This window comes from Stenella coeruleoalba, assembly GCF_951394435.1.
Source record: "Stenella coeruleoalba genome assembly, chromosome: 20".
Lineage (NCBI taxonomy): Eukaryota > Metazoa > Chordata > Mammalia > Artiodactyla > Delphinidae > Stenella > Stenella coeruleoalba.
In genome coordinates this window covers 17,160,575-17,182,140 of record NC_137166.1, presented here as the reverse complement: position 1 = coordinate 17,182,140, position 21,566 = coordinate 17,160,575, and the positions used below count along the sequence as shown (strand labels likewise).

Genomic DNA, 21,566 nt, shown 5'->3' with positions numbered 1-21,566 from the left:
CTTTCTCACTATTTAGGGATCATCAGGTGAAACATCTCTAGTTGTTTTGCCATCTGAGCTGCCACATGGAAGCCAGCACAGGATCGCCACCGATGGCATAAATTTATTAGCAGACAGACCATGTTAGTATCCAGTCGGTGGGTCTGGCTGAGTAAAGAAAGAGTTAATATTGTACATCGTTGTTTAGTCCTACAATGAAATGGCGTCCCATAACAAAAATGGAGGAAAGATAGTTGCATCACTGTGGTAGAATATCAGAAACATAATGTTGAACAAGAGCAGCAGATCACAGAAAAAATATATAGTATGATGTCATTTATGTGAAGTTCAAAAATGTAAACTGAAACCATGTATTTTTTATGGATACCTTCATAGGTGGTAAAACTATAAAAATTGGAAGGGAATGCGAATTAACCCTGAATTCAGGAAGATGGTTGTCACTGGTGGGCTTAATGAGGAAAAAGCACAGTGAAAGCTTCTGGGTATGGGGGATGCTATTTCTTGGCCCTGGGGGTTCATTTTATTATTCTTTTTTCAATTGACTATATACTTAATATATTCTTTGGTTTACACTGTATTCTTCATAATACAAAAACTGTCATCCACCAACCTAGGTAAACTGTATAGTGATGGTGTTAGGTTGGAGAAATTGTTGTGTGCCATCGAGGTAGACAGATTTCAGAACTTAGGGATTCTCCAGGCTCGATAATGACCACTCATTTCTCTTCTGCCCAGTTTATCTTTATAGCAGTGGAGCCAGGGATTCTAAGGCGATGCTTCACGTTGGCCTTGTTGGCTGTGCTCCTGTTACTTAGAAATCTCAGGTGGGAGAATTTAGTTTGGGCCTTGGGAAAGGGTTCCAGATGAAAGCTGGTCACTGCCAGATCATGTGTCAGAACAGCAGTAATGTTGGGGGCCCAGGAGGCCCTTTGGTGTTTGGAGCAGGGGCCATTACGTGGTGTACCCAGGGCTCTGTGAGTGTGCCGTCCTGCCCTGCGTCCTCAGCCAGCGTTCCTTATTCCAGTGTGTTATGGAGTCCCCTGGGAGAGTGTGTGCTAGTTGGCACAGGGAGGGCCTACCACACCCTTTAATAATCCCTCAGTGTTTATTTTATTTCGCTGGAATGAGGGCCAGCTTGGGAACCGTGCCTAAGTCAATTCAGGCTTTGCAGTTCTCATGTGTGCGCGGTGTCGTGCACACCTCGCCTTGCACGAGGCCTGCCAGAAACATGGTGTCTGCTCTCCACAGTGAGCGCACAGTCTTCATGGTGTACACGATGTATATGAAATGGCGAGTGTCACGGGAAGCTCAGAAAGAGGAGAGATGAGCACGTGGAGAGGGAGAGACCGAGGCGAGGGGGGGCGTGGGTTTGCAGAGAGACTTGTCCACTGTCCAAAGGTTCAGTACAGTGTCTTAGGGGCTAACACGTGAGGGTGCTAACTAGTGAACTAGAAGAGCTAGTGCTGTGGTGGACGTGGAGGGGGAAAGAACCCAGCAAGGGGATCCACTCTGGTACCGGCAGCTTTCTTCAGAGCTACCGCTAGGTTAGAAAAGCCAGGGCGTTGGAGTCCCTCTGTGGTTTGCTGATTCTTCATCACCTGTGATTTTTTTCCCCACTCCTCAGCTATTACATGAAACCAGGGAGTTAAGGTGATGTCACCTAATGGGTGAAACCATAGGACTGCCCGTGAGCACTGCTGCTGCTCCAAGCATAGCCTTAAGATTTCTTCTGACTTGAGTAACTAGCTCCTCCATCCAGAATCCCCGTAGATTTTCCATCGTCACACAGGGCAACGGTACCAACAAATGGAAGAATGCATTGAACTTGCTTTTAGGTTCCTAAAGTTTTTCATTAATAGGTCTGAAAACTGTGAAAGGGATCTTGGTTAAGAATCTAGACATAGGGGCTTAAATAATTAATTTTTCTTTATTATGTATTATGTACATATTTATTGTAAGAGTATATGTGAATGTGCGTGAGTGTGTGCATGTGTTTGGTGTGAAGGGCTGCAGGCCTCTGTCCTCCATCAACTGTCACTACTGGGCAGTGTTAGTTGGAATCTAGATTTTAACAACCCCCCCCACGATTCTTTTACATGTGAAAGTTCAGACCCTCCTGTAATAAGTTTTCATCCAGCCTCCTTTCCTCTCTCCCTTTTTATCCTGCTTTGATGAAAACATATCCGATTTATTGACTCCCTTGCCTTGGCATCAGTGACCTCTGGAGATGTAAAAGAGCTGTAATCTCGGCGGCATAGAAAGGCGCAAGGTCTCTGGCGAGCTCTAAATAGCTCATCAGCTGTGTCTGCAGACAGCCTAGCCCAGAAAGGAAAGAAAAATAAACTTAACGGGGCCTGAGACTGCTGGGAACACTGCTGGGAGTCCTGGGAAGCAAAACTAATAGGGTAATGAGGGGTGGATAGGAACTGAGCCTTCAGGCACTCTGTCATTGTTGGCCACTTTCACCTGTCCTTCCACTGAGATGACTAAAGGCTAATTGATTTGGAACTGTAGTCATGTGGCGATGTCACCCTGTCAGCATGACACTGAACCCAGCATCTTTACAGTTCAGGCCTCCCATCCAATAGCTTTTACTTAAAATCTAGCTCTAGCCTCACTACGATTACTGGGGATGAGAAAGGAGTAAGAAAAGGAATACGTGTACTTCATTTACTCGTTCATTGATAGCTAAGATCCGGTCCCTGCACACAAGGAGCTTTCAGGGCTCTCTTCTGAGCAGGTGGTGTATAAGGAATAGGATTGAGACTGTGGACAGGAGCCCCACTGCGTTCTCAAAGGCAGACATCGAAAAGTCATCCTGGAGATTAATTACACATTAATTAATTATTAATTTATTAATCAATTATTATTTATTAAATCTGCACTAATTAAAATTATGCATTATACATTATTGTACATTTTTTTTGTTTGCTTTTGGCCATGCTGCGAGGCTTGTGGGATCTTAGTTCCCCGACCAGGCCCCCGGCAGTGGAAGCACAGAGTCCTAACCACTGGACCGCCAGGGAATTCCCTATTATACGTTTATTTATTCAGATCCATTTATTTCATTGGTCTTTACTGGGCATCTCTTCTGAGCCCACAGAGGTGTGGTATGTGCCAGAAAGTAAGGCAAGTATCCGAAGTATCTGCAATTGGAGGCAATATTTGTTCCACAGACATGAGTGCCAGGCTGTGAGCTAGGTTGTGGTGATAAAAAGATGAAAAGCCAAAAAAAAAAAAAAGAAAAGCCACAGCCCCTGACATCGAGGACTGGCACCCAGTAGGAGACAGAGTCACAGGTGAGAATTCTAGTTTAGTGCAATGGACCCCATAGTGATGGTGAGTGAAGGCAGTGGAAAGTTTACCTAAATCCACCTGGGGGGGTTTAGGGGAAAACCTCACACATTTGAGCTGTACTTTTAAGGAGTTTGCAGACCATTGAAGTGGGGGTAAGGGAAGTCACTCAGGCTGAGGGAGCAGCGTGGGAAAATGCAATGGAGAAAAAGAGAACTTGGCATATTCGAGGACATATTAGTCATTTGGTAACGTGGACACATAGATATTCAGGATGATAGCTGAAGCAAACCATTGTTTGCAGGTCACATCCAGGCTGCCACCTGTTTGTTTGTTTGTTTAGAGCAGTGTTAGGTTCATAGCAAAACTGAGTATGAGGTACAGAGATTTCCCATATACCCCCTGCCCCACTTACACACAGCCTCCCCTGCTATCAGCATCCCACACTAGAGTGGTACATTTTGTTACAATCGCTGAACCTACATTGACACATCATTATCCCAAATGATAATGAGGGACTTTACCCCCCAGCGTCCATAGTTTATATTAGGGTTCATTCTTGCTGTTGTACACTTTGTGAGTTTTGACAAATGTATAGTGACTTGCATGCACCATTGTAGTATTATGCAGAATACTTTCGGGGCTCTAAAAATCTCCTGTGTTTTGCCTATTCATACCTTCCTCCCTATTAATTCCTGGCAACTACTGATCCTTTTACTGTCTACATAGTTTTGCCTTTTTCTAGAATGTCATATAATTGGAATCATAAAGTTTGTAGCTCAGATTGTCTCCTTTCACTTAGTAATGTGCATTTGAGGTTCCTCCATGTCTTTTCATGGCTTGATAGTTCATTTGTTTTTTAGCACTGAATAAAATTCCATTATCTGGATGTACCATGGTTTGTTCATTCACCTACAGGAAATCTTGGTTGCTTCTGAGTTTTAACAGTTATGAATAAAGCTGCTGTAAACATCCCTGTGCAGGTTTGTCTGTGGATGTGTTTTCAACTCCTTTGGATAATACCAAGGAGAGCAATTGCTAGGTTGTATGGTAAGAGTGTAAGAGTGTAAGAAATTGCCAAGCTGTCTTCCAAAATGGCTGTACCATTTTACACCCCTACCAGCAATGAATGAGAATTCCTGTTGCTCTGCATCCTCACCAGCATTTGGTGCTGTCAGTGTTCCAGATTTTGGCCATTCTAATAGGCATGTAGTGGTATCTCATTTGCGTTTACCTGATGATGTACGCGGTAGAGCAGGTTTTCAAATACTTATTTGCCATCTGTATATCTTCTTTGGTGAGGTGTCTGTTCAGGTCCTTTGCCCATTTTTTAAATCAGGTTTTTCCTTTCTTTATTGTTGCGTTTTAAGAGTTCTGATAACAGTCCTTTATCAGATATGTCTTTTGCAAATATTTTCTTCCAGTCTATGTCTTGTCTTCTTATTCTCTTGACCACCTCTTTTTGTAAATAAAATTTTATTTGAATACAGCTATACTCATTCATTTACATATTATCTATGGCTACTTTCACGCTACAATGGCAGAGTTAAATAGGTGTGACAGAGACCATATGGTCTGCAAAGCCTAAGATATTCACTGTCTGGCCCTTTACAGAATGCTGATCCCGCTGTGGGAGATGGTAAGAAGGTGAGACCAGTTCACAAAGGGTTATGCTTTGCTGAGGACTTCAGATTTTATTCTTTGGAGATAGGAAACCACTGAGTTCTGAGCAAGGGCATGTTGTGTTATTTCTGTGGTAAATTATTCAGGTAAGTATCTGCTGGATGAATTTGAAGTTGTATCAGTTAGGGTTCATTGCCGGAAACAGAAACCACTCTAGGTATTTTGAGCAGAAAGGGATTTAATATGGGGAATTAGGTATTTATAAAAGTCACTGGGTGGGCTGGAGGAGAAATGAGGCCCTCCCCATCCTTGGTTTCAAGGTCATAGTCCTGTGGTGGCAATCCAGACAGATGTCAGGAAACTTCTGCCCCTCCAACCACTGCATGTGCATGAAGTGGTGTCCAGGCAGTGAAGCAGGGAGACTGCTGGAACTACTGACAGCCATCACCACCACCAGAAGAGTGGTCTCTCCCTTTCTTCTGCTTTCCAAATCTCCTGCAAGAGCTTCTCATTGGTGCAACCTAAATCACTTCCAGAACCTAGGGGCATGGTAGTCTGAGAGTTTTCTAGCCCGTGCAGTGAGGGGACACGACAAGGGACACATGTGGAATAGAAGAAGGTAGGAATGTCTGACACAGTGGAGGTTGAGGCTAGACTCAGGGACCAATAAGAGGACTGCTGTGGGAACTGGTGAGATAGGAGTGGATGACTAGCTGTGGGTGGTGGCAGATTAGGGAGGAAATAGGAGAAAGACCTATAGGAGGTGTAATCATTGAGCAAGACTGGGTGACTCACTAGTGAGACAGGGTGGAGGATGAGGAGGCATATAGGGGACTCCCAGGCTCTTGGATTGAGACCCCATTCATGGAAATAAGAAATGCAGGAGGGGAGCAGCTTATGAAGCTGTCACTTTAAGGTGGCATCCCCCATGACGGTTGTGATTGGTGCTTAGCAGGCTCTGTGGACCTGGGATGGAGTCATTCCTCTAAAAGCGTATCCATAGGAGGAGGAATGCAGAGCAAAACAAACTTAGGAGATCTAGAGCACATCAAAGTGTATTCCTGACAGTGAACAACGGGGCCAAGATAAGTGTCTCCACGATTTAGGGGATGGGGTGAAATTTCTATTGTATTTTAACTAGATCTGTGTCTGGATTTTAGCACTTCTCAGTCCCAGAAAATTGTGATTGAAAGGGAAAGAGTTTAGAGAGAAACCAATAAAAAGAGTATGCATCTCAGAGAAAGAATTTTTTGGTCATGGGAGCTTGAGCAGTTTGGGTATGGGATGATCAAAGATTGGAATAGAACTGACTGCAAATGCTTTGGACAGATGTGGATGGTGGGGGAAAGGGTTGCTGAAGCCATGGTGTTTGTGGTTGTGGTTTGGTGAGGTGAGGTTAGACTTTTCCTTTAGGATTCTGTTGGCACTGGATGGCTCCTTTTGAAAGTGCCAAGGTCTGTGGAAGTGGAGATTTGGGGTTTGGTTTAGTGACTGTCTTTATGATGGCATGCTCCATAACCTAAATAGAACGACTCCTTTCAAACACTGGAACAATTCTATATTTAGCTTTTTCATTTTGCGTTAGGTAAAAATAGTCACAGAACTGAAGCACGGAATTTATATTGCTTTACGCTCTACATGCCACAGGGGTTCCTGAAGTTGTTATGTACCCATAACTTACTGAAAATATAGTGAAGATATTAGTCTTAATATTCTATGGGTCTCCCATCCTTATCTCTATTTGTGTATTAGTTCGCTTGATTCTAGCATCCGCCTCTATCATTCTGCCAAAATTACAGCCACAAAAGGCCAGCTGACTTGTCTTCAGGTTTCACCTTGTGGACTCGTCCCTTCTGGAAAAGTTGCCTGCCTTGGCATCTATAGTAGTGTGGAATCCCAGAGTGTTCCTCTTTTTTCTGGTTTTATTGATCTTCATTATTTAAAAAACAAATTTGATCCACGTGAAAATATATATATATAAATGTATTACACAATAGCAGGATGCACAATTATATAATGCAGTCAAGAGAGGTATCATTAGGGCTTCCCTGGTGGCGCAGTGGTTGAGAGTCCGCCTGCCGATACAGGGGACAGGGGTTCGTGCCCCGGTCCGGGAAGATCCCACATGCCGTGGAGCGGCTAGGTCTGTGAGCCATGGCCGCTGAGCTTGTGTGTCCAGAGCCTGTGCTCTGCAATGGGAGAGGCCACAGCAGTGAGAGGTCCACATACCGCAAAAAACAAACAAAAAGAGAGGTATCATTAAGAAGGTGACCTATAAGCAAAGATTTGAAGAAGGTGAGAGAGTTATCCATGAGGCTATCTCAGGGAAGAATGTTGGGCAGAGCAATGGCTCTTGCAAAGGAACCGAGCTGGGAGCGTGCCTTTGGAGTTGAAGGAGGCCAGTCTGGCTGGAGTGGAGGGAGTGAAGGGAAAATAGGAGGTGACAGCAGTAACAGGTAGGGCCAGATTATATCCATGAATTTCTTTCCTTTTTTAAAAAATAAATGTATTTATTTACGGCTGCGTTGGGTCTTCATTGCTGGGCACGGGCTTTCTCTAGTTGCAGTGAGCAGGGGCTACTCTTTGTTGCGGTGCGCAGGCTTCTCATTGCGGTGGCTTCTCTTTTGTTGGGCTCTGGGCACACGGGCTTCAGTAGTTGTGGCGCACGGGTTTAGTTGCTTCGCGGCATGTGGGGTCTTCCCAGACCAGGGCTCGAACCTGTGTCCTCTGCATTGGCAGGCTGATTCTTAACCACTGTGCCACCAGGGAATTCCCATGAATTTCTGCGTTATGTATTTCAAGGTTATTTTGTCCACAATACAAATTTGAAGTACGTCTTGTGGGCGAATTGAACCTTTTATCCTTATCTCACGATCTTCTCTTTTTCTAGAGTTTTCTCTCTTAAAATTTATTTGCTCTGAGCAATAAAAAGGAACAGCCTACAACAACATGGGTGATTCTCAGAAGCGTTATGCTAAGTGCAAGAAGCCAGACACAAAAAGCTACATTCTATGTGACTCCATTTACATAACATACTGCAAAAGGCACAGTTATTGGGACAGAAATCAGTCAGCAGTTGTTGGGAATTGAGGGGGGGATTGACTGCCAAGGGCACCAAGAAGTTTTGGGGGGCTATGGAAATGTTTTATGTCTTCACTGTGGTGGTGGTAACACGATTGTATGCATTTGTTTAAACTCACTGAACTGCACCCTTAAAAAGGGTGAATTTGACTATATGTATTAATAAATATGCCTGAATTTTAAAAATCATTTAAAAAATCTGTTTGGGGGACTTCCCTGGTGGCGCAGTGGTTGAGAGTCCGCCTGCCGATGCAGGGGACGCGGGTTCGTGCTCCGGTCCAGGAAGATCCCACATGCCACGGAGCGGCTGGGCCCGTGAGCCACGGCCGCTGAGCCTGCGCGTCCGGAGCCTGTGCTCCGCAATGGGAGAGGCTACAACAGTGAGAGGCCCGCATACCGCAAAAAAAAAAAAAAAAAAAAAATCTGTTTGGTTTGACATTAACATAGCTTCCCCAGCTGACCTTTGTTTTGTGTTTTCTCAGCATATTTTCCCCCACACATTTAGTTTCAGCCTTTTGGATGCTTATATATTAGATGGTGTTGCTTGCAACAGCATTTAATGGGATTTTTAACAAATAGTATGAGATGCGTGGGAGGTTGGGAGAAATAGGTGAAGAGGATTAAGAGATGCAGGCTTTCAGTTATAAAATAAATAAATCATGGTGACGTATGTACGATGTCGGGAATGTAGTCAATAATATTGTAATCACTTTGTATGGTAACAGATGGTAACTAGACATTGTGGTGATCAATTCGGAATGTATATAAATGTTGAACCAGTATGTCGTATACCTGAAACTAATGTAATTTATATGACAACTATATTTAAATTAAAAAAAAAAGGTTGAGGGCTTCCCTGGTGGCGCAGTGGTTGAGAGTCCGCCTGCCGATGCAGGGGACACGGGTTCGTGCCCCGGTCCGGGAAGATCCCACATGCCGCGGAGCGGTTGGGCCCGTGAGCCATGGCCGCTGAGCCTGCGCGTCCGGAGCCTGTGCTCCACACGGGAGAGACCACAACAGTGAGAGGCCCGCGTACCGCAAAAAAAAAAAAAAAAAGGTTGAAAAAAACCCCAAACCAATATGATACCTTTTATCTTTAAGCTCTCACGGTTAGTCCATTTATGTTTCTTGTGATTCTCGAGATCTTTGGAGTTTTCTCCAAAGATGCTATCTTTTTATCTTCTTGCCTTTTAATTGCTATCTGTCCTGCCTTCCTTGTTTCCCTTTGCTAAGCTAACTTTGTGTTTGGCCTGCCTTTTCTTTGTCTTGATGAGTTGAAGGTATCTTTGGCTCACTGATTATTTGATAATGTAGTGTGAAATTCTGCACCTAACAGTGTAAAGAGAACAAGAATTTCTACCCAGGCTCCCTGTCTGAAGATTTTCTGTTTGGACTTGGACTTTACTTGGACTTTTATGGCACATCTACGTGTTGGGTCTATTTTGTGTGCTTATAAATGGCCTTTGAAGGTACAACTTTAAAATGAGAAAACAACAACACTTTTTAACATGAGATTAGCGAAAGTCTAGAATAGGAGATGGTATGAATAATTGTTATTTTGTGAAGGAGAAGGGGAGATGAGGACATGGTTCTTTTTCTTTAAAATTTTACCTTAAAAAATTTACCTTAAAAAAGGTAAGCAAAAAGCTTTATTTTAAATCACATCATACAATTTTGCTTTACACTTAGAAAAGAATGGTGAACTGGGGACTCCTGAGGAGTTAGTTTTTCCTCTTCCATCTACAGCACTCCTTCTTTTGGAGGTGGGGAGCGGTACAGGGGGAGTGGTGCTGAGTTCTCAGCCAAACTCATCTGGACCTTATGCATCTTTGTGTCCCTACCAGGGCCTAGAATAGTGCTTTGCCGCACGTAGCAGCAGCTCAATAAATCCTTGTTGAGTTGAAAGAGTCTTGTGTTCCTGCTTCTCACTTGCCAGGACTTTGGGGTGGGTCTTCCTACTGGTTTACATTCCTTGGCACCCTGACTCCCTGAGAAGTGGCGGCTTCAGGGGCACAGGTTACAGGGGAGACTTTTTATCAGGACGGCCTTGTGCTTTCCAAGGCTTAGCCGGACCACCAAGAATGTGGTGGGTTCCCACTGCCTGCTCTGTCCCTCCTGTTCCTCCTGTTTTTTTCTTCATGATTGATATTTCCACTTTGAACCCTTTACATGGACTGTTCTACTCAAATCCTTGCAACTTTTAAGGTTAACGTTGGAATCAGAGATAAGTTGACACATAAATACGTCTTGCTTGGAAAAAGAATGTGTGAAGTCCATGTGCCTGAACTCTACCAGGAAAGAGAGTTACTTACTTACCCTCTGAGAACAGTAATGTCCCACATATATATAGCTGTTCAAATCCCCAAGTGATGGTTGAATGTGAGGAATGCGTGTCTCATAAAGGACATTTGGATCGTGGAAATGCGTCCCTATGAGATGAGCACTGATTCCATAGGGCATCTCCATCTCTGTATAAGGCCTTCTAACAGAGTGAGGTGGGGTGCTCAGCAAGAATTACCTAGCCGTATATTTGAAAATTAGTATCTTCTTCTGTGGAAACTGACATTTATTTGTGCTGAGAGGATCTATTAGTTTTCAACTGCTGTGTAACAAATGACCACGAATTTAGGGCTTAGAACAGCATCATTTGTGAGCTCACAGTTCTGTAGGTCAGAAGACGAGGACACCATAGCTGGCTGACTGGTCTCCTTAGGGTCTCACAAGGCCAAAATCAAGGTGTCAGCAGGGCTGCATGCTTATCTGGAAACTAAGGAAGAATTTGCTTCAAAGCTGATTCGAGCCATTGACTGAGTCATTGTAGGACTGAGTTCCCATTTCCTCGCTGGCTCTCAGTTAGGTCTTACTCAGCTCCTTATTAAGGCCATCCACACTTCTTCTCATATGTACCCCCCCCATCCCACTCATCATCAAGCTGGCAAGGGTGTGTCAGATTTCCCTCGTGCTTTGAATCCGTCTGATTTTCTCTTCTGCCCTCCACTTTTGACAACTGCTGGAGAAAGTGTTCTGCTTTTAGATTATGTCATTAGATTGGACCCATCTGCATGATATCCCTTTCTTTCTTATTTTTAAATACATTTATTATTTTTTATTTGGCCACACGGCATGGCAGTCCCGACCGGAGATTGAACCTGGGCCCCAGCAGTGAAAGTGCCGAGTCCTAACCACTGGACTACCAGGGAATTCCCTCATGTCCCTTTCTTAAGGTCAGCTGTGCCATATAATATCATAATATTATCATATATTATTATGGTAATATCATGTGCCATATAATAACATAATCAAGGGTGTGATATATCATCATATTCCCTAGTTTTAGGCATTAGGGTGGGGTGTCTTTGGGAGGAGGGGCATTTTAGAAATTCTGCCGACCACAGAAGGTATCTTTCTTAAATCCCATATTTAATCACTTGCCTAGTCTTCACCTGTTGGAGAGCACTTGAAAATTATAGCTAGAACAAAAAAAACCATGAAAAATAAAATTTGGTTGGATTTGAAGATTGTCTTGCAATTTTAGTAATGAGTCTAATGAAATGATTTTTATCTGTAGACCCTGATGCTAGAGATTGTTTTTTTTTTTTTTTGCGGTACACGGGCCTCTCACTGTTGTGGCCTCTCCCATAGCACAGACTCCGGACGCGCAGGCCCAGCGGCCATGGCTCACGGGCCCAGCCTCTCCACCGCATGCGGGATCTTCCCGAACCGGGGCACGAACCCGTGTCCCCTGCATCGGCAGGCGGACTCTCCACCACTGCGCCAGCAGGGAAGCCCTAGAGAATGTTTTTACATGATGTTCAGGGCTAACCTTTCTGGAAGACACTAGCTCTGACACTTCTCAATACCTGGTAGATTGTGGATTCCATCTCTTAGCACGGATTCCATTCTTTAAAAGGGTGGAGGGAGATGGGGAGGTGAGGACTGGTTGCCACAACCATGGGAAGTATTAGAGGTTACAGGCCCAAGAGTGCTTTTGTGCTTGAGAGCTTGCTTCTTTTATTCATTCAGCAAATGTTTTTATATGCCTACTCTGGGGCCAAGCGCATTCTAGGTGCTGGTTATACAAAGGTTATACAAAACAGACAAGGTCCTACCCTCATGGGCCTCCTTGAAGTCAGACATTAAACAGATAAACATATAATCACAAATGGAAGTGCCATAAGGGAAAAGTTTAGAATGCTGTGTGAAAAGAATTAAAGGGAGTTTAGTGCAGGCTGGGAGGTGAGGGACATTTAGACTAAGATTTGGATGAGAAGCCAACTGGGTGAAGAGTCCAGAGAAGAGGATGCCAGGCGAGTAGATCTGCAAAGGCTCTGAATTTTCCTTGGGAGGAGTTTAGAGGGAGGTTTGGAGGAATGTCCGTTGAACATATTCTTTTAGGAGCTTACCTCCCTCCTGCTGAATCCCTGCCTTTGCGATTCGTTGTCAGAACACTTAGAAATAACGCCGCGTATACTGTCATCCCTGGTACCGCAGGGTCCCCTGTGGCTCTTTCAGGTCTGGGGCTGTAGCACAGGGACACTCTGGGCTGGGCCAGGTTCAAACAAGATGTGATGCCGGGAGGAAGAAGGTGGAGATACTTTTCTGGCCCACCTGTAGCAGAAGCTGGAGCTCCGTATTCAGGGTCAGCCCTGTGCAGCTTCCTCCTGCGTGTCAGTGGAGGCAGATGGTCCACCACGCTCATCTCCTGAGCTGCTAGAGCATCCCATGCCCTTGTACCATCTCAGGACATGGGACAAATAAGTCAGGGGCTGCCCTCTGTGTTCAAGGAACCTCAGATCATCCCCTCCTGCCCCGAGCGGGGGTGGGGTGGAACGAGACAGTGACCGCTTCCCCTGGACTTCATCTCTCGGTCAAGTTTGGGAGGGCGTTTGGGCGTTCTTTTTAGTGAAGCCCAACATGCAACCTGGGATGAGATGAGGTGAGTCAAAATTTATTGTATTTTCTCTCTTAAAATGATTTTTTTTAGTCTCAGGAAGCTGCCACCATTGAGAAGCTTGCTCTATATTCCAGGTTGGGCAAAAGTAAATCACTTGTCTTTCTGTCACGTAGAATGGACTTGCAGCAGTTTTATTTTTACCTTTCCTGTCGTTTCTGAGGCTGGCAGCTAGAGGTAGGGTGTGGAGTGGAGCCATAAATTACCCATGGAATGACTCGGATGGCCCCATTTTTAACTCTAATTGCGCCTTTCCCTTTTCACCTCTCCTTTTTATCCCCCTCCCCCCGCCCCCCCTCCACATTTGAATGAGAAGGAAGAATTGAGGCGGCTGTAGGTGGGAGCAGGTTTGCTTAGTGACGCCTCTCTGAATGGTGGAAAACGTTTCTTTTCCCATCACCACTTCCCATTTTTTCCCTCCATGCTTCTATTTTAAGTGGCTGGTGTTTTTTTTTGTTTTTTTCTTTTTTCTTTTTCTGGTTCTTTTACTGGAAACCAGCCCAGCCTCACTCAGTTTTGTTTCCATGCTGCTATTAAAAGACAATGCCCAGTTAAGAGGACTTGGAGGAGGGGCCGCCCTCTTGGTTCTAGTCATCCAGGCAAAAATCGATTCCCTGGATTGGAGTGTGAGAAGAGTTTTAAGATTATTAGGCTATGGGAACATATGTATATGTATAACTGATTCACTTTGTTATAAAGCAGAAACTAACACACCATTGTAAAGCAATTATACTCTAATAAAGATGTAGAAAAAAAGATTATTAGACAATTTTTAACTTCTGTATCTGTTTTTTGTTTTTTTTTTAATTTAAATGGAGGAAAACCCCACCATCAGTAGTTCTACCCTGAAACTTCTCTTTTGCTGAGCTAATGGGCCTGAATTCTGAGGTCAAAGAACCTCCCTTTAGTATCCTGGGCCTCTTTTACCAAGATAGAAAAGTATGCTTGGCACCCGGTATCCGGTCAGCCATGAATTCTTTTTTTGCGGTACGCGGGCCTCTCACTGTTGTAGCCTCTCCCGTTGCGGAGCACAGGCTCCGGACGCGCAGGCTCAGCGGCCATGGCTCACGGGCCCAGCCACTCCGCGGCATGTGGGATCTTCCCGGACTGCGGCATGAACCCGTGTCCCCTGCATCGGCAGGCGGACTGTCAACCACTGTGCCACCAGGGAAGCCCAGCCACGAATTCTTGACATTTGGGAGAGATGTGTCCCCAGGCTTTGAAGAATCCCTATATTTATTAATACAGAGTGTTTGTAGAGTCCTGAGTATTACCTGAATCACATTCCCATCAAGGTTTTTGTTTTCTGGGTGTTTTAGTTTTGGGAGGGGGCTATCCTCATACCATAAGTTACATGCCTTTAAAAAAATTTATATATTTATTTATTTATGGCTGTGTCGGGTCTTAGCTGCGGCACGCGGGATCTTTCATTGTGGTGCACAGGCTCTTCATTGCCTCATATGGGTTTCTCTCTAGTTGTGGTGCGTGGGCTCCAGAGCGTGTGGGTTCAGTAGTTGCGGCGCATGGGCTCTCTAGTTGTGGCGCACAGGCTTAGTTGCCCCACGGCACGTGGGATCTTAGTTCCCCGACCAGGGATCGAACCCTTGTCCCCTGCATTGTCTGTCTTCTTCCACTTAGCATAATGCATTTGTGATCCATCTATGTTGTTGCATCATCAGTAGTTCAATCCCTTTATTTACTGAGTAGTATTTCACTGTGTGGATGTACCACAGTCTGTCTGTTCATTCACCAGTTTGGGTTGTTTATGTTTTTGGAAATTATGAATAAAGTCACTATAATTTGCCTACAGGTTTCACGTAAACGTTTTCATTTCTCTTGCGTAAATACCTAGGCATAGGATTGTTGGTTCGTATGCTAAGTGCATGTCTAACTTTATAAGAGACTGCCAAACTCTTTTCCAAAGCGATGGTGCCACGTTGTGTTCCCTCCAGCAGTGTTTGAGAGTCCCAGGTGCTTTGTGTTCTCACCACTACTGTTACTGGCAGGTTTTTTTGTTTTGTTTTTGTTTGTGTGTGTGTGATTTTTTAGGTTTGTTTTGTTTTGTTTTTACTTTGTCCATTCTAACAGTTGTGTGATGGTACCTCATTGTCGTTTTAATTTGTATTTCCCTAATGACTAGTGATGTTGAGCATCTTTCATGTGCTAATTTGCTGTTTGTAGATCTTCTCTTTTAAAATCTTTTGATTATTTTTATTGGTTTATTCTTTTTATTATTGAGTTTTGAGAGTTTTTTTTTTCTAGAAATAAATCCTTTATCAGATAGGTATCTGGCAAATGATTTTTCCCAGTCTAGGGACTGTCTTTTCATTTTCTTGATAGTGTCTTTGGAAGAGCAGGAGTTTTAAATTTTGATGAAGCCACCGACTACTTTTTAAATCCATTTCCTCATAAAGGATGTGGTAGATTTATCAATCCCAAATTCTGAGTGACCACCAAATTTAGAATTTCATTTTTTAATTTAGCAAAACTTTTTGTTTTCGTGTCTGTGAGCCATCACTTTTTTTGACTCTTCATTTTGTTTTCATTTGCATTACTGATGCTAGGGCTGGCTTTTTTATTTAAACAAAGTTTTGTTTTGTTTAATTACCCCACATAAACTATTACATATGTGATGAGCAACAAAGCTGCACTGGGTGACAATGCCAAGTTATCAGGCAGGCTCACTCACTAGACAAGTGGCTCTCTCACACACTGGCATTGTAGGGTGTGATGCAAATTTGTTTCTGAGCAGAAGTACAAATTACCGCATTTCCACTAAGATGTAAGCTCCTTGAGATCAGCGACTCTTTCTGTTTTGTTGCTAGCCCTAGAACAGGACCTAGTGCTCAGAAGATAATGATTGAATGCAATTCTCTGGCCTTCATGCAGAGCAATGCAGGGTGTCCCACAACATTGGAGGCTGTGGCTCTCAGGGTCAGCTGAGGACTGAGGCCAGTGCTACGAATGTCAAAGCTTGAATGGCAAGGGACAGCCAAGAGCCCTCTCCTGGGGACCTCACCTGCCTCAGTTCTCTTTCTGCAGAGTGGAGAGAGAATCCCAGGGCCCTGACCTTGACTGGCATTCCTTAGGGGGGTCTTAGTTTCTGATCTGAGGGAGGAACTTAGGTAACTTCACACCAGTATTTTGAGAGGCACGTGGGGTAGTGAGAGCTGAATCTCTGTAACTAGGTGACTTAAAACCATTCATGGAATTTTGCCGTTCTGCCTTCTTCTGACTGCCCCAGGGGCTGCATAGCTCCTCCCTCCCACCCCCAAGGTGGTGGAGGGATCAGGCCAAGGTTGAAGTCATTGGCAGAGCCGAAGCCAGGCTGCCTGTGGTGGGGCCCAGCTCATCTCCACCCCATCGCCCCGCTTGTGTCCTGGTACTATTTTGGCTTATGGTGTGTGGTTTCAGCTTTTGGGCCAGCTTTTAATCACAACACAGTCCCATCTTTTAAGGGTTGAGTGACCTCCCAGAGAGGAAACTGCTGAAGAGAAGATTGTCCTCAAACTTTGAGGCCTTCTCTTCCTTCTAAGAGTCTTATTTTAAAGGTAATTCAAGAGGGGAACAGTGGAAGCTCCAGATTTAGGGCAAGAGAAGAATCTGGGGGAAGGGTGTTTGTGTGTGTGTGTGTGTGTGTGTGTGTGTGTGTGTGTGTGTGTGTGTGTATGGGGTGGGTGGGTAGCTGGGTGGCCGTGGGCCACGGGCAGGGAGGTGGCAATTCACACAAAGTGGTCCCAGCTGCCCCTGGCTTACAGGCTAATCCCGGCTCTGCACCAGCCTGTCATTCAGAGTGTGCTGCTGTCATTAGTGGTTGAACATTTCTGAAAGTATTCTCTCTCAACTCTGACCACACGCCCCTTTGGGGAAGGGAGGGAGGGGCTAGGAGAGTAATGGGACCCACCCTGTTGTCACGCCCAGCTGCTCTGCAGAGGGACAAGGAGCCCAGGACCTAGAAGGAATCACGGGCCTGTCAGAGTCCGTGCGTGTGACACAACGAGTGTCGCATTTTCTATGCTGCCCCCCGACCCCCTGCCTTGTGGCCTGCTGCGCCCAGAGGGGTGAGCCCTCTGCTGTGGGCTGTGAGTACAAAATCACAGAGGCTTTTTTTCTTTTGTCCTTTTTTTTTTTAAATTAATTAATTTATTTTTGGCTGCACTGGGTCTTTGTTGCTGCGTGCGGGCTTTCTCTAGTTGCAGCGAGCGGGGCCTACTCTTTGCTGCGGTGCACAGGCTTCTCATTGCAGTGGCTTCTCTTGTTGCGGAGCATGGGCTCTAGGCACGCGGGCTTCAGTAGTTGTGTCGTGCGGGCTCAGTATTTGTGGCTCGTGGGCTGTAGAGCGCAGGTTCAGTAGCTGTGGCGCATGGGCTTAGTTGCTCCGCGGCATGTGGGATTTTCCTGGACCAAGGCTTGAACCTGTGTTCCCTGCCTTGGCAGGCGGATTCTTAACCACTGCGCCACCAGGGAAGCCCTTCTTTTTTCCTTTTAAGGGGATTCTTGTCTGAAATAAACCTTCTATTAACCAATTTGATCTCTCTCAAGCTCTCTGCCCTCAACACATATACGCACATTCACCAGTGGCTAACGACCATCTTTCCCTTTGGAACAGTCTGCACTCATTCTGCTTTCGAAGAGGACTTATGGTGAAATGCTCAATATTAATATTCCTTCCCATGGAGTGGGGACTCTGAGATATTTTTCTTGACTGAGGTGTGATTGACAGCTTTGATTTATGAAATTAGCTCAGGGAAAAATAAGACGGAAAAAGAGAGTCCAAATTAAATCTTTATTTCCACAGCTCAGTCGTACTCTCTCTATCCATTTTTAAGTGCCATGCAGCCTTAGGTACAAAGGGCTCCAGGGTTTGCTAGGTTTCTTTTTCTTCTTCTTTTTTTTTCTTTTTTGTAGTTTTGGCCCCAAGAAAAAACTTTATTTTTTCTTTTTAAATAATTGTGTTTCTTCCTTGCTCAAAAGTAGACATGCTTAATGAAGAAAATCAGAAAAACCCAGAAAAGCACAAAGGAAACACTAAAGGCATCCATATTCCCAACGTCCAAAGATAATCACTGTTAGCATTTTGGTTTATACTCATCGTGTTGGAGAAGGTAGTCAGTGGAGGCACTTCTTATTCCTCCAGGAATCTCTGAGTTTGTTGCGCTGTAAGTTTGTCCCAACATACGGGACCAGAATGTCTCACCAGCAGAGATGTTCTGGTGGGTATGGAGCCTCCCAGTGGGGGGAGCTTTCTTTCTTCCTTCCTTTCTTCCTTCCTTCCTTTCTTCCTTTCTTTTTTTCTTTCTTTCTTTCTTTCTTATTGTTGCTGTTTATTTTTTAAAAAATTTTATTGGGGTATAGTTGATTTACAAAGTTGTGTTGGTTTCAGGTGTACAGCAAAGTGAATCTGTTATACATATATGCACTCTTTTTTTTTTTTTTTAAAGATTTTTGATGTGGACCATTTTAAAAGTCTTTATTGAATTTCTTACAATATTGTTTCTGTTTTATGTTTTGGTTTTTTGGTCCCGAGGCGTGTGGGATCTTAGCTCCCTGACCAGGGATCGAACCTGCACCCCCTGCATTGGAAGGTGAAGTCTTAACCACTGGACCACGACGGAAGTCCCTATCCACTCTTTTTTAGATTCTTTTCCCATATAGGCCATTACAGGATATTGAGTTGAGTTCCCTGTGCTATTATACAGTAGGTCCTTATTAGTTATCTATTTTATATATAGTAGTGTGTATGTGTCAATCCCAGTCTTCCAATTTATCCCTTCCCCTGCTTATCCCCTGGTAACTATAAGTTTATTTTCTACATTTGTGACTATTTCTGGGAACTTTCTATTAGAGGTCTTCGTCTCGCCATTGACCAAATGACCAATGAATAACCTGGAAGGGATTCAGCTTAAGTCCAGGCTTCCCACCCCCAGCCTCCAACCAGAGAGCGTGGGCTCTTGACCTTAGAGCACCTGGATTCGAATCTTTGCTCCATTGCTCACTTTCTCAGTGTCTGTTTTCACCTGTAAAATGAGCATAATAATAGTAAGCCACCTCTAGGGTTGCCAGGTTAAATGAGATAATATATGCAAAGTGCACAGCACACCACAGGTACCTGGAACATAATATTCCAGCTCAATGAATATTAAATTCTTCCATAGTCATTGTTTTCACGTTTATTGTTGGTGGTATTGTCACTGCCCCGAGTCCCGTGGTTGTAAATTGTTCTCTGGATCTCTGTTTCTCTGCCTGGAGAGGGGTGGTCTTTTCTTCACTGGGTAGTACTTAAATCATCTCACTGTTGAAAAGTAGTATATAATGAGTAGGAAGTAGAATAACCTCCTTTGACAAAACTGAGAAAGGCAGGGAAGCTTAGACATTTCCATCAAGTGAACAAAATCAAGCTACCACAGGACCGTGAGAACATGTACTGTCTGTTGCCTTGTGTCCTCTGAAGATGTTAGATCGAGCCTCTGCTGCTGTATTCCACCATTTTCCTTGCGGTACAGATCCCTCTCTGCATTTGTTCCTCATTTACTTGCATGGATGTTGAATCACCTTTCCTAGATAAAACATGTCAACATACACATTGGTTGCAGTTGTCTAATGCCCCTTGACTTTTATTCCCAAGGCAAGCATGTTTCTAGCCATAGAGAATATGGATTTGGATAAGTTTTGGGCTCTTTTTTGGCCAATGGGAGAAACATGTCATCTGTAGCCTGTTCAGTGATTCTTGTTTATTTCTTACATTCAAGCCCAATAAAAATAATGTGATGGTCACGGGATATTTTGCCAGTTATTTCAGATGTGGGGGAAATTCTTTCTGGATTTGTTTACTTCAAATGGAAAAGTTTACCGAAAGTTGCCTTCTGTGCTTTTACCAAGAAGGAAGCTTACATGGGTCTCTCTATTCAGGGGCAGCTTCTGTCGAGTCAAAGACCAGAAGGACTATTACGGGGCTTATTTCCCATAAATAGCAAGAGAGGGAATACAGTGAGTTAGGTGGGGCACACCTCTGTCTTTTTCACAGTGACTTATATCTGTCTGCTTTATATTTTGAACCCCCAGGACACACAGACATTCAGGTGGTTCAGCCAGAACAGCAACTGGTGAGCAGAGCCCCGGTACTAGCAGCCAGCAGCATCAGCCCCTCAAGAACCCAAGCCACAGTGGCTTGGCCAATGGCACAGGTGAGTGACAGCGCAGAGCACCAGCCCAGACTAAAGCATGGCCTCTAACTTGTTCTCACATGGAGTCGGGACCCTGCCTGCTGTGTCAGGATGCAGGGTGGGCGAGAGAAGACTCCCACACTAAGATGGAATTTGAATCCGTCAGTCTTTCCATGACCCGTCTTCTTTTCTCTCTGGCATAGTGTGTACAGCCAAGGTTATTCTCCACATGACTGTGCTCGTCTGAAATCTTCCTTTGTACAGAAATGAAAAGTATTGATATTTAAATTCATTTCTTATCAACATTGGATTTCTTTGCGAGGGGGGGCGATATCTTACTTACACATGACACGTTTTTTCATTTCCTTAATTTAAGGGACTAATCAGACTAGGGAGAAAGAAGACTAAGTATTGTTGTGAAGAGCTGGCTTAGAGAAGATGGCAGCACTGTTGAGCAGGTTGGGATGCTGGACCAGGAGCAAAGCCCAGCTGCCACTGGGGGGCCCCCTGTGGCTGTTCCACTGAGAGTATTTGGTCCATTTGAGAGCAGATAGCGCTTCCACATCCACATGGAACGTCTCTGCACTTGATCCTGCTTCCCCACAAGTGGGAAGAGAAGGACCTATTTCAGAACAAATCCATTTTTGTCGTGTTTTCCTTCTGTCTCATCCAGACAGTGTTGAATTAAAAAGGGGAAGGGACCAAAAAAAAAGGTTTTTTTCCTAAACATCTTGAAGATTGTCATATCTTTTGTGACTGCTGGTCATTTGGTAATTTGTCTTAATTTGGGGCAGTTGGGAAGGGACACGGGCGTTTGCTTTGGTAAGCTGGAGGTGGGGGAAATGCAGGTGTTTAAATCAGTAAGAGACACTGAAATAATTTTGTAGATGCTCGTGATAACAGAGGTGTGGCAGGAAGGACGGGAAGTTCAGAGCAGCACAGCTTCTTCACATAAGCGTTACCATGGTACTGTTCCTGCCCTTTGTGTGACAAACTTATTGAGCAGGAGAAGTCGATTGGGGTTACTTTCTAATGACTTTTAGTTCTCTTGCAGCACTGCATGAGGGCTGCAGAGCCCCTTTGATAGCTCAGGGTGCTTGGCTATACTGTCGTCTGCGGCAGACTGCAGGGTGGAGTGGCCTGTGTCCCGCAAGGCTCACTGTGTGTGCAGTGGCCTGACTTTCTCCCTGGAGTTTGGGACCCGCCTGCAGGAATTGAGTTAGCGAGCTCGCCCCGAGGCTTGAGGACGAGGGTGAGCTGGAGGTGAGGGGCATAAGCGGTAGCTGTCCCAGCCTGCCTGGCGCTCCTTTGCCAACCATCGTGTGCAAGTGCTGGAACTGCCAGTTACAGAAGCCGGGGGTGGCCTGGCTTCCCGTTTGTGTGGTGGGGACAGCGAGGTGGGGGCTGTGGACTGCGTTACAGAATACCGTATGCAGCTCCGCGAGCACCAGTAA

At 44.7% G+C, this 21,566-nt stretch overlaps 1 protein-coding gene across 2 annotated transcripts in view; it reads left to right on the top strand.

Annotated features, from left to right (window-relative positions):
• Positions 1-21,566, top strand: part of WWP2 (WW domain containing E3 ubiquitin protein ligase 2) — a 145,065-nt gene that overhangs the window by 63,665 nt on the left and 59,834 nt on the right. For both annotated transcript variants that reach the window (XM_079906852.1, XM_079906853.1), the window contains exon 7: positions 20,012-20,133. In XM_079906852.1, coding sequence (XP_079762978.1) covers positions 20,012-20,133 — 122 coding nt within the window. The remainder of the gene's footprint in view (positions 1-20,011; positions 20,134-21,566) is intronic.